The 13833-nt window shown below is 40.0% G+C and overlaps 1 protein-coding gene across 3 annotated transcripts in view; it reads left to right on the top strand.

The window, feature by feature from the left end:
- CDK15 (cyclin dependent kinase 15) overlaps positions 1–13833 on the top strand; it is a 75159-nt gene that overhangs the window by 20300 nt on the left and 41026 nt on the right. For all 3 annotated transcript variants that reach the window (XM_045559719.1, XM_045559718.1, XM_045559720.1), the window contains exons 7-8: positions 5355–5478; positions 7171–7291. In XM_045559719.1, coding sequence (XP_045415675.1) covers positions 5355–5478; positions 7171–7291 — 245 coding nt within the window. The remainder of the gene's footprint in view (positions 1–5354; positions 5479–7170; positions 7292–13833) is intronic.

Genomic DNA, 13833 nt, shown 5'->3' with positions numbered 1-13833 from the left:
ACTTATCCAATCAAAGCAAGTGGGAGTAGGGATGAGTTGAGTTCCCAAGGTGGAGGCAACAGTGGAAATGCTGGAATGCCAGAGAAGACATGATATATTTCTAGAACTGAAGGTAATGCAGAGGTAATTAAAGGTAATTAACAGAGCTAAGGGTGGTTAGAGACAAGACTTGAGAGGTAAGTAGGAGCCAGAACATGAAGGACGCTTCTTTGCCTTCTGAGTAGAAAAAGCGCAAACTGGTATTCCTCTGCTCTCACACCACAACAATCAACACAGAATACTTCTATGACCAAAATGTGTGAGGATCTTTCCCCATACACCAAGCAAGCAAGCAATTCTGCAGAGGACACCAACTGGGTGTCCTTTAATTCAATTCAATTCTGACACTAACTACCTGGAGATGGAATCAGATCTCACAGGTTGAGGGATTCAGTCCCCAAGACTGCCCACGCCCCACTTCAGATGCCAATTGTAAGCTCCAGGCTATTTACCTTTGCTTCTGACTGACTGGCTACAAATTGGGGTTCCCATGACCTCCTCCTGGGATTCAATTAATTTGCTAGAGTGGCTCACAGAACTCAGAGAAACACTTATGTTTACTGGCTTATTGTAAAGGATATTACAAAGGATACAGATGGAGAGATGCATAGGGCAAGGCACGTGGGAAAGGGTGCAGAGCTTCCATGCCCTTCCCAGGCGCGCCACCTACCAGAAACCTCCATGTGTTCAGCTCTCTGAAGCTCTCCAAACCCTGTTCTTTTGGGTTTTTATGAAGGCTTAATTACATAGCCGTGATTGATTAAACTATTGGCCATTGGTGATCAACTTAACCTTCAGTCCTTTAGCCCTCTCCTGAGGAGGGTGTAGGGAGTCCCAATCCTCTAATCATGCCTTGGTCTTTCAGGGGACCAGCTCCCATCTTAAAGCTACCTAGAGACCAGCCACTGGTCAACTCATTAGCATTCAAAAGATATCACTTTGGAAATCCTAAACATTTTAGGAATTGTATGCCAGGAAACAGGTTGAAGACCAAATACATATTTTATAATATCATGGTCATGCTATTCCATATGAAGAAACATTAAATGGTTTTAAACAAGGAAGTGATAGATTCAGATTTACTTTTTATAAAGTTCACCCTGATTACAGTGTAGTGAATAGATTGGAAGGAGGGCAATATTTTTTTTTTGAAATGTTATATTCCCCTGACCCCACATTTTTTTGTTGTTGTTTTTATTTACCTCCTTCCCCCTGTTCACATAGTAGACTTCTCTTCCTCTGCTCGTTCCCTAAATGCTGGTGTCTGTCAGGGTTCCAGTCTTGACAGTGAAGCCAATCAGACCAACAGTGGTGCAGATGTGGGATGATGGTGGAAGAAAGTGGACAGATATTTGATCAATTACTTAGCCAGAATTGACAAAGAGTCAGCAATAATTTTTCTGGCTTTGAGTATTAAGATGGATAATGGTGCCACTCACTGAGATAGAGAATCTGGAAGAAAAATGGATTTTGGAGGGATATAGAGAATTATGTTTTGGATGCACTGACTTTGAGGTGATTATAGAATGTCCAGGTGAACTTTAGACCTTCAGACTTTGTGGGTATAAAGGTCAGAAAGGAGATCTGAGTTGGAGATAAAGATTTTGAAATCATCAGAATACCATTGTTCACTGAAGCAATGTCAGTGGGTAAGATGGCTAAGGGAACGTGTATAGAGTAATAATAGAAGAAGGTCAAGGATAGAGCCCTAAGAATATTAATATGTTAGACATCAGTAGAAGAAGTGGAACTTGTAAAAAGAACAACTAGAGAGGTAGTAGAAAAGTTAGGAGATTGTGGGACCAAAAAGAGAGAGAGATTCAGGAAGGAAGGCATGGTCAACAATGCCTAATGCTGCAAAGATAAGGAATGAGAGGTAGCCCTTGGATTTCAGAGGAAAAGGCATTGGTGATCATGGTAAAAACAATGAATGAAATGATCATTGCAGATGCCTTTTTATAGGGGGATGAATTTCATATTTCAGAGGACAAACAGTTCCATATGATGGCAAGATCCAGCTTGTGACTGTGGGAGTTAGTGGCTGAAGTGGAGCTCAGCCTCTGGAGCTGCAGAGGTTGACTAGACTTGTTCTCATGTGCACGGATGTCACAGGGGCAACAGCAGTGATCCAGGTGCCCAGGTCTTCATTGAGTGACGGAGAGTGATCAGGAGTTCAGTGGATGACACTGAAAAAAAGTGTAGAGGAAAATGTAGCTGGATAACATGAGAATCCAAGGGACAGGGGTTTTTACTTAAGTGTGGAGAAGTACTGGTTTTGAAGTGGTATTGAGGAAAGGGAGGCAGCATATCCTACCTTTTAGTGATTGAAGATATGAGGAAGTTGTAGAAAAATGAACATCTGCTTGAGAATACTATAGGGAAGCAGTGGTCTCATTTAAGGCAAGGAGCCAGAAGGAAATTCATCAGAGATGAGCTTTTAGGGAGTGGAGAGTGAACAGTGAAAAGGTATAGGAGAGAGAGGAGCATTGAATAGTAGGTTAAACAGAGGAAGCACAGAGCAGTGTGCAGATGAGCTTTTGGGGGTGTGGGGAAAAGGAATAGTCAAACGCTACTTATTTGAGTAGTGACCAAGGAAGACAAGACAGGAATCCTCATGAGGTTAGCCTGTTTGGGATTTCTAATAGAATGAGTCCCAGGGATTGCTGGTGGGTGGAAGGACTCAGGCTTCCCTGTAAGGAGTTGGCTGACTGATCAGATTGTGTTTTTGAGAGACTCCTAGCCTAGATGACACTAGCCCAGTGGAATTATTTTGTTCCCCCAAAACTTATTGTGTTAGAAACAAGTCCAACCCCTGGGGTCTGGGAAGTCATTCTAGAAAGAGTCATCCATGGTTTGGCTTGATACTGACTGAGATGACACCATCAGATTTGGTTATGTTATGATACAGTAATTGGTGAAGCTTTTGCAGTGTCAAAGGAAGAATCCAAGTTGGGAAGAATGAAAGAGTGAGTGGGTGGTGAGGTTAGCCAGCACAGACTGCAGTTTTGAGAAGTCCGGTTGTGAAATACTATACCTTAATACTGCAGGGCTTTAACATTTACAAACGCTTGTAGACATATCTGGAAGCAGAAAGGAAAGGGGCTGGACAGCAAGAAGGTGGGAGGTGGGTGTGACTAATTATGAGGACAGTCTGCCCTTCGGACATGAAAGGCATTTCAAGCCGACTCACAAGAAGCTCTGTCTCTGACTCATCCAGCCGACTCTCTTTCCCTCTCATGTTTTCATTTTCTGTCTTTTCTCTAATTTCTCAGGATGGTGTAGTGAAGTTAGGCAGGTCTGAATTTCAGTCCTGGCCGTAACTCTTTCTAGACATGATTTTAAAGTTATATCAAGCCCTGGTTTTCTTATCTGTAATGAGGACAAGCATATCTTCCCAAAGGCTGGCTATAGCCCTCACTGGTCAGTATCTCCCTATCTTCTGCCCTCACCAGTTTTCGTCTCCCTCTTTCCTTAGTCCCTTCTTATAGAAAAACATATTTTTAAACACATACTATGGTATCTTATCTTTTATCTGGAATTTAAGTGGGTTCTTTATATTGTCTTTTCCACAAATATTTATATTTGTAACCAATCAGAAGGTCTAAATGTCAGTATAGGAATTTTGTGCTTCGGTAGCTTAGGTGGCTTGGTGAATGGTAAAAGGCATTGTGTGTGTGTGTTTGAAGCACCAGGAAGAGACAACGCTGGGAAGACTCATAGAACCAGTGAGCGTTTGAACTAGGAGTCATAAGAAATTTTTAACATTTTTGAATGGCTTATGAACCTGAAGTGGGAGCTACTAGTACAGGTATGCTCTACTAGATAAATTCCCCAGGCTCCTACTTCGGTCGGGCCGTGCTGCTGGTTAACTTGGCTCCAGTGTCTCCATGTCATTGTTAGGTGAGTACTGGTCCTAGCATTGCTAAAGTTCCTAGTTTCCAACATGCCATTGAAAAAGTGGATTTCTCCACATTGCTCTGTGTCTGCCATTTTGCCTGTGTCCCCAGGAATGCTGGGCCTGGTCCTTTGCTTTCTAAACTTCCAGAGTATGTTCTCATTTGACACAGGTCTTTGCAAACACTAATGTTGGAGTTTGAATTCTGAATTGCCAGTGGCACTGGAAAATAGCAAGAGACACTTGGAATACTAAGCACTCTTTTTTTACCTTAAGCTTCTATATTGGTGGGAATGTAGTAATGTCTTTGGTTTCTGTGCCTCATAACCACATGAAACATTTTAAAATTGGGTTTCAGAATATATTTTTCCTGTTGTTTCCCCCACCCACTACCACCACTACCCTTTCTCCTTTCTTCTCCCTACTATTTATACCTTATTCTCTTTTGATTTATTTTTTTATTTGGGGGGGTCTAGTTTCTTTTGGTCTCTCTTCTCCCTTAATCTGTACTGTGTATTTCCCTTCAACTTTGAATTTAAGACTTTAAAAATAGGTTTAAAAAGATAATGATTCTTTGGCAGGGCGCGGTGGCTCACGCCTGTAATCCTAGCACTCTGGGAGGCCGAGGCGGGTGGATTGCTCGAGGTCAGGAGTTCGAGACCAGCCTGAGCAACAGCGAGACCCCGTCTCTACTAAAAATAGAAAGAAATTATCTGGACAACTAAAAATCTATATAGAAAAAATTAGCCGGGCATAGTGGCGCATGCCTGTAGTCCCAGCTACTCGGGAGGCTGAAGCAGTAGGATTGCTTAAGCCAAGGAGTCCGAGGTTGCTGTGAGCTAGGCTGATGCCACGGCACTCATTCTAGCCTGGGCAACAAAGCGAGACTCTGTCTCAAAAAAAAAAAAAAAAAAAGATAATGATTCTTTTATTTCCTAATATCATCTAAAGATATAGCTCTCAGTCTGGTCTCCTCTTGTTATATTTTTAAAAGGTTTTCATATCAGAGAGCCTGGAAAACTTAAGCAGCTGTAAACTTTAGAATACCATTTCCAGGTCAACTTTGATCTTATATGCCAAGTTCATCGGTGGGGGAAGAAATTAAATCTTTCACATCTAAATCAATAAATAGTGTTCCAAAGGAAACTTCAAAGTTTTACTTTAGATTTTTAAGAAAGGGTAATTCCTTCAGTATCAAAGAAATGAGATGTCAGGAAAAGCCAGAATCCCTTTGTTTAGGATATAGTCTAATTACTTGACTTTCCTTGTCCATTTTTTCCCCTTCTAAATGTAAAATCTTCATTTTTGGTCTCTCAAGAGATATTTTTACTATATTCTTTCAGATGACTGTTTTTGATTTAGAGGAGAAATCAACACATAGTGGCTCAAATCTCTTAGATATAGTGTTCATTTCTTCCAGCTTTTCATGTTTCAACTTTTGCGGGGCCTGGCATACATCCACCACCAACACGTTCTTCACAGAGACCTGAAACCTCAGAACTTACTCATCAGTCACCTGGGAGAGCTCAAACTGGCTGATTTTGGTAAGTTGCCCCTCAGGTCTCATTCTGGGCTGTGAACAATGATGCCTTTGTGTGCAGTTGCTTAAAGAATTGACCAGGCCTGGCCTTTGAAAACTGAAGGCCCAAGAACATGATGCTTTGTCAGGCTATCAAACTACCATATAGGAAGTGTGAGACAAGAAATAGGGAGAGATTGATAGCTTCTTAGGATTCTGTCAACCTGTAATCCAGACAGATGCCAAAAGTTGGACACCCCTACTATCTCACTGCCATTTTTCACATAGAGACATTTGTAGAGTGAACTGTACTTAGTAGATTTCCCTAAATCTGCATGGATATACAAATTCTATCAGAATAGATCAAGGTTACCCCAGAATGATAAAGAGGTTAACCCTGGATTGTAGCATAGACTTCTGCTGGAAAGGAAGCTCCAGCCACTTGCTCCTGCTTGCCTAAGTATATAAGTATGACTGTATGGGTACCTGAAATTTTTATTACCATCAAAGTGATGCAGATTTCCTCTAAGTATCACTGTATCTTTCCATTTTAGCACTTATCATAATTTGTAATTATATTCACACACATATGCATACACACACATACATGTAATATATACGTATATACACATGCACATATATATGTGTATGTATAAGATGATTTTGTTTCCTCCACTAAACTGTAAGCATTATGAGGGCAGCCTGGGTCCATTTTTGCTTATCATTGTATCCCTAGTGCCTGGTACCATAGTAAGTGCTCAATAAATATTTGTTGAAAAGCTGTCTCTGTGTGAGCTGAAGAACCATTCTTCTCTGTTTAGCAGATGTCAAAAGGTGGTACTATAGCTGCAGTAATATATTCTAAGGTAGTAGCTTGCATCCTGACATGTAAGCATTTAACAGACATTCATTTATCAATTCTCTACAAGAGTTACCTCATTTCTTAAAGTTTTTCACAACAATAGATCTTGCAATTCTGTTGAGATAACCAGCTGACTGACAAGACTATTCTCATTTTGTAAAGGAGCACTTGAGAGACACTCATCTAGGGTCTTACCAAACTAACTAATTTGGATTAGCAGTCCCCACAATTTATATATGAAACTGGAGGTTCCCAGGACTGCAGAAATGGGGGGACAGCCATATAACTCGTGAACTGGGTTCAGTTGCTGTTACAGAGATCTAAAATTGCACAGGTGTTACACACTATAAGCTTAACTTTCTCTCACATAACAGTCCTGACCTAAGCAGTCAGAGCTTGTGTGGTGGCCCCATGTGTCTTGGCCCAGGCTTCTTTTGTCATGTGGCTCCACCATCCCTAGGATATTCAAGATGGCTGCCCCCTCCTTCTCATCACAGCCCAGAGGAAGGAGAACAGGGAAGAGAACACTTAAGCCCCTCCATTAAGGCGTGATGTGAAAGTTCACACATCTCCTCTGTTCAGATCATGGAGGCAAGAACTTAGTCCCCTGACCATACTTAGCTGCCAGCAAGGCCACATCTAGCTGTAAAGCAGGCCAAACTTTGAGAGATTCACTTGATGAAGTGATACACAGGGTCCAGACGGTGAGTAGATATATTAAAAGCACCTAAAGTTTGTGTGTTATTTTTTAAATGTTGTTTACTCTGCCAGTCATACTTCTCTGGTGCAGTGCATCACCGCACCTCCTCAGGAAGGCCCAGGACAATGGGTTCTATGTTCTTCCTCTTTGGGCAGGTCTTGCTCGAGCCAAGTCCATTCCCAGCCAAACATACTCTTCAGAAGTTGTAACCCTCTGGTACCGGCCTCCTGATGCTTTGCTGGGAGCCACTGAATATTCCTCTGAGCTGGACATATGGTAAGCGTGAGTGCCAAGAAAATGAAGAAAATGTGAGTCATCCTGCCCATGAGGGTGGCTTTATCATCTGTATTATATTTTTAATAATAAATTCCAATAATGACAATCACTAATATTTATACAGAAGCACACTGAGCTTTCAAATATACATCTCATTTGATTTTTGTAATCATTGTATGAGTTTTTACAGTTAAAGAAACTGAGACCCAGAGAGATCTTCTGAATCAGATGCTCTTTCTACCACGCCCCTCCTCTGGCTCCTCTCCTCAATCCTTTGCCTTTTCTCCTTGACACCTGGTCCTCAGAGAAACACACATACACCCCCAAACCACAGACAGATACACACACACACACACACACACACACACACACACACACATGTCTATGCAAACACAGTTCAGAGCCTGGTGAAAAATGTCATAATGACTAAGATTCAAGAGACCTGATTTTCAGCCAATTCTATTTCTAATTAAGTACTCAGGATTCTGTTATCTTGAAAAAGTCATGTATCCTCTTTGTTTCTAGTTTCTTCATTTTTTAAAATAAGGGTAATAAACTCTCCCTCTCTGGGGTTAAGTGGAAATATAGTGTGAGCATAAGAACCAGATAGGTGCTATCAAGTAGAACCACACAGTCGGGGAGGCTCTCAGGATAATGGGGTGCAGTAGTGAGTGTGGGACCTCAGGCACTCATCATCCTAGAATAGCAGTGTCACATTTTCTGGATCTTATTCTTGGAGACCTCCCTGTCATTTGGGGGTCACATTCAGATGTGTGGGGACTTTAGAGACATAGCCACCTCCTCAAAGGAAATATAATATATGGAGCTCTCTCAATGCCTTAGAAGAAAGGGTTTATATAAAAATACAAAGTCCTGTTTTCAAAAATCAATGATAGTTTTTTTTTAAATAAATAATGTCCTAAAAAGCTAAACTAAGCTTTTAGATTTCCCAAAGAATTAACAAAGGTTGCAGAAATTTTCCTCCAGTATCTAGTGTCATTGATTTCTGATACCCGGTACCATTTCTGGAAATATCATCTGCTAGTCAAAACCCTGCTGAAAGTGTCAGCTCACACTGCTCTGCACTGTCACTTCAAAGGCCTTCTGTAGGCTCTGGCTTACTCAGCTCATAATGATGGCTTCCTGGTTGCGTTCACAGACAGAGTGAAACTTCTACCCATCAATTTTAAACTTTGTTTTATTATGGAATATTTAACACATTCAAAAATATATATAACATATATGTAGATCAGTGATTCTCAATCAGGGGAAATTTTGCTCCCCAGGGGACATGTGGCAATATCTGGGAACATTTTTTGTTTGTCACAGCTCGGTGGGGGTCAGGGGTACCACTGGCATCTAGTCAGTAGAGACCAGGGATGCTATTAAACATCCTACAAAGGACAGCTCCCATGACACAGATTTATCCAGCCCAAAATCTCAGTAGTGTCATGATTAAGAAAACTGAGGCATATTAAGATGTGTAATAAACTCCATGGACCCACTACCTAGCCTGGGCAATGACTGGAACATAATCTATACTGTCCCATCAACTTGTGTTGCTTTCCCATCAACCTGCCCCTCCACTAGAGGGGCTTTTACTGGAACTTGGTTTTTGTCAGCATTCACCTACCGCTTTTTAAAATAGTATTTATATTCTAAAAAATATTATTTTAAATGTTTTACCTGCTTTGGGGCTTTTATAAAAATGATATTATATTGCTTTTAGTCTTCTGTGACTTAGTTATTTTCACTTAACTATGTTTCTAGGATTCATCCATGTTGATCTATATAGCTATACTTTATCTCCTATTGGTGAACATTTCAATTATTTAATTTGGGTTTTTTTTTGTTTTTGTTTCCTATTTAGAACAGACTTGGTATTTATATTTAAGGATTTCTCTAGGGTACTCATCTAAGGATGGATTTGCTATGTCACAGGGTATGCGAATGTTCAACTTCATAAAGTAGCACCAAATTGTTTTCCAAAGTGGTTGTAACAATTGATACACCAGTAGTGTATCATAGTCCCTTATCCACACCTGCACTGACTTTGTACTATCAGATTTCTTTATTTTTGCTAATCAAGTGGATAGAATGGTATCATGTTGTAATCTAAATTTGCATTCCCCTGCTACTGATGAGATTGGACATCTTTTCATGAATTACTTGCCATTTGTGTTTTCTCTTCTGTTAAATACTTGTTCATGTCTTTTGTTCATTTTCTGTTGGTCTCTCTGACTCTCTCCCTCCCTTTCTTTCTTTATTGATTTATAGGAGTTCTTTGTATATTCTAGATACTAATCTTTTATCAGTTATGTGTATTGCAAGTTCAGAGCTTATGTTTTCACATCTTGATGTTGTCTTTTTGAACAAAGTTCTTAATTTTAATATTGCTGACCTTATAAATCTTTTTTTTCCAATGGTTAGCCCTTTTTTTTTTTTTTTTTTTTTGAGACAGAGTCTCGCTTTGTTGCCCAGGCTAGAGTGAGTGCCGTGGCATCAGCCTAGCTCACAGCAACCTCAAACTCCTGGGCTCAGGCGATCCTCCTGCCTCAGCCTCCCGAGTAGCTGGGACTACAGGCATGCGCCACCATGCCCGGCTAATTTTTTCTATATATATTTTTAGTTGGCCAGATAATTTCTTTCTATTTTCAGTAGAGACAGGGTCTCACTCTTGCTCAGGCTGGTCTCGAACTCCTGACCTCGAGCGATCCACCTGCCTTGGCCTCCCAGAGTGCTAGGATTACAGGCGTGCCACCGCGCCCGGCCTGCCCTTTTTGTTTCTTATTTAAAAACTCCTTTCCCTGAGGTCAGAATGATATTGTCCAATATGTTCTTTTAAAGGTTGTAAAGGTTTTCCTTTCATTTAAAATCCTTAATACATTGAAACTGACTTTTGTACGTGCTAAACAGTTGTCTCACCCCAATTTCTTCAGTGATGTGCTGTGCCAAATCTCTTACATATCAAGTTTCCATAAATGCATAGGTCTGTTTCTGAACTCTCTATTCTGTCAGTTTGACTGTCTTGTACCAGTGCCACACTGTCTTAATTTCTAAAGCTTATGATAATAGTGAATATATTGTAGGACAAGTCTGCCCACCGACTTCATCTTCTTCTTCACTAGTGTCTTGGCTATTTTTCCTTTCTGATTTTTCACATAAATTTTAGATTCAGTGTTTCAAGTTTCATGAAAAATCTTAGTGGGATTTTCATTGGAATAGAAATTATAGATCACTTTGAGGATAATTAGCATCTTTGTAATATAATACTGTCTTTTAATTTTTTTTATTTTTTATTTTATTTTATTTTATTTTTTTGAGACAGAGTCTCGCTCTGTCACCCTGGCCAGAGTGCTGTGGTGTCAGCCTAGCTCACAGCAACCTCAAACTCCTGGGCTCAAGCAATCCTTCTGCCTCAGGCTCCCGAGTAGCTAGGACTACAGGCATGCGCCACCATGCCCGGCTAATTTTTTTCTATATATATTTTTAAAAGTAACTTCTTTCTATTTTTAGTAGAGACAGGGTCTCGCTCTTGGTCAGGCTGGTCTCGAACTCCTGACCTCGAGCGATCCACCCGCCTCGGCCTCCCAGAGTGCTAGGATTACAGGCGTGAGCCACCGCGCCCGGCCTGTCTTTTAATTTTTGAACATGATATATTGCTCCATCTGTTTAGTTCTTCTTTAATGACTTTTAATAGAGTTTTATAATTTTCTCTCTAAGGTCTTACACATCTAAAGCAAAGGTTCTTATAAGTCTATTTCATTGTTTATTTTTTCTTTTGGTTTTTGTATACGATATGTTTTTCCCATGTCTGTTTAATTGTTTTTGGCAGTGATATGCTAACTAATTTTCCTTGGATTTTTTTTTTTTTTTTTTTTTTTTTTTTTTTGAGACAGGGTCTCACTCTGTTGCCTGGGCTGAAATGCAATGGTGTCATCATAGCTTGCTGCAACCTCAAACTCCTGGACTCAAACGATCCTCCTGCCTCAGCCTCCCTGAGTAGCAGGGACTACAGATGCAAGCCACCAGGCCCAGCTAGTTTTTAAATTTTTTATAGACGAGGTCTTGCTATGTTGCCCAGGCTGGTCTTGAACTCCTGACCTCAAGTGATCCTCCTGTCTTGGCCTCCCAAAGTGCTGGGATGACAGGTGTCAGCCACCGCTCCCAGACTGACGCTATTTTCATTAAGTGCAAATAAATTCAAAACTGTTCATTATTCCTTCATGCACTTTAAATCTCACTTTTGGAATAATTTTCCTTTCTCCTGAAATAAATCTTTTAGAATTTTCTTTAGTGTAGGCCTGTACATGGCAAACTGTTTTCCGAAGATAAACCCTCATTGTTGAAAGGTAGTTTTGCTGGGGATGCAATTCTAGATTGTTATTTTCTCTCAGAATTTTAAAAATGCAGTTTCCTGCTTTGCCTTCCATTATGGCTATTGAAGAGTTTGCTTTTAGCCCTACTGTCTTCCTTTTGCAGGCAATCTCTCATTTTCTCTGGAGGTTTTTCAGAATTTTTCTTTGCCTTTCTTATTATGCAGTTTTCACTATGAGGTGTCTAGTGTGGATTTCTTTTTACTTACCCCGCTTGGTGTATAGCGTGCTTCTTCCATTTATGAATTCATGTGTTTCATGAGCCATTTCCTTTTTGAATATTGTCTCTGTTTTGTCTCTTTCTCAAACTCCAGAGAAATATTATTAGACTGTATTCTTCTATTATCCATCTCTCTTATTCTCTCCTTCATATTTTTAATCTCCTTAACTGTCTGTGCTACATTTGGGGTAATTTTTTCAGCTCATCTACCAGTTCTTTAAGTCTCCCTTAAAGAACTTTTTACAGCTTATACAAAAAATTGTTAAGTGTTTCATGAATTTATCCATGAATAATGATGACACTTATGATATAAAAATTTAACTGTAAGTTAAAATTATTGTCATTACTCTTATTCATTCCGTTATTATTGTTGTTTGCCTGGTAAAACTAAAAATGTAATCTAGAAATAGAACAATAGGCATCTTCCATTGGGTTTGCTGTATTTATTCACTCTCAAAGTAATTGCTAGATATTGGGTGTTTACATTGAGATTCTCCTCCCCCTATTTTTTTCTCTTTCATTTCAGAGTGATAAGAGGGGACTGAGTAGGGAGAAGATTTCCAATTAACAAAGGATGAAAAGGAAAGAAAAATCCTATTCTGCTAGGCCATGCAACCCCATAGGGTCCAAACTGAATGCCTTTGTAGGAGGCAGAGGACAGTGGGTGAGCATTAGCCCCTTTGTCTTAGAGAAACCAATTATAACAGGCAATGCAAGAGCCTTTCCTTCACAAGAAGCCTGGTGGCAGCAGTGTCCGTGGGGGGCCCAGAGCAAATGAACAGGGGCTCTGGTTAATTACGGAAAACGTGCAAGTAGGACATATTAGTTGTTCCCAATGCTTACAACCAATGTTCTCTAATCTCCCAATGTCTTTTCTTCTGCCTTTCTGCTACCTTTTCAGACCTTAAAAGATTCCATTAGGGACTTTAGTGAGAAAAACTCAATGTTTTAGGGTGATTACACTGTTGTTTTTTATTTTTTTACTTTTTTGTATTATGTTAAAATATACATAACATTTACCATTTTTGGCCATTTTCAAGTGTGCAATTCAGTGATATTCAGTACATTCACATTGTTGTGTAACCATCACCACTATTCATCTCCAGAACTTTTCATCATCTGAAACGGTACCCATTAAACAATAATTTCCTATCATCCCCTCTCCTCAGCCCCTAGTAGTCACTATTCTGCTTTTTATCTCTGTGAATTGGACGATTCCTGGTACCTCATATAAGCAGTGGAATCATATGGTATTTGTCCTTTTGTGTCTGGCTTATTTTGCTTATAATGTTTTCAAGTTTCATCCATGTTGTACATAGTACACTGAGTTTTCAAGAAGGATTTGTTTTGGCACACAAGGTCCTCTATTCAGTACTGACTTTAGGCAGCTGCTAGTTTTAGGACTGTGGAAAGTTGTTTCTGCCTGAGAGATTCTTTACTGACAGGTTTCTCACTGCAAACTTCCAAATATAAAGAGTGATCCAGAGAAAAGCAAATGGAAATGTCATGTCACTGCCATATATTATGTTGTTCTGAATTCATTTCAGCAGTAAAAAATGAAATACTGATTCATTCCTCCCAACAACATTTTTTATATGCTCTTTGCACCTCTGAAAAGCCTAAAACTCCTGAGATGTTTTTTTTTCCTCCAGGGATTGCCTAAGGAATTTGAGGAATCTTTTTCTCTTTTATGTAAGAATTTGTTCATGCTCAGAATAGAGGAAAAGCTAGAAAGAGAGCCAGAAAAAGCAAAAAACATGTAAGCTGCCTCCTCTAACTTGACCGAAGAACCACAGTTGGAGTAATAAAATGGCCCAGTGTGTCCCTCTCTTCTGGAAGGATTCACTGTTTGATGCCACCTGGTCTTTTTGTTCTCCTGCATGTGAAGTTCCCCTTCATCTACATGGGCTGCCCCAAGGGTTTCTCCACAGAGCAGAAATCCTCTG

This window comes from Lemur catta, chromosome 8 (assembly GCF_020740605.2).
Source record: "Lemur catta isolate mLemCat1 chromosome 8, mLemCat1.pri, whole genome shotgun sequence".
Taxonomy (NCBI): Eukaryota; Metazoa; Chordata; class Mammalia; order Primates; family Lemuridae; genus Lemur; species Lemur catta.
Note: the sequence above shows the minus strand (reverse complement) of the source record. Positions and strands in the feature narration are given on the sequence as shown.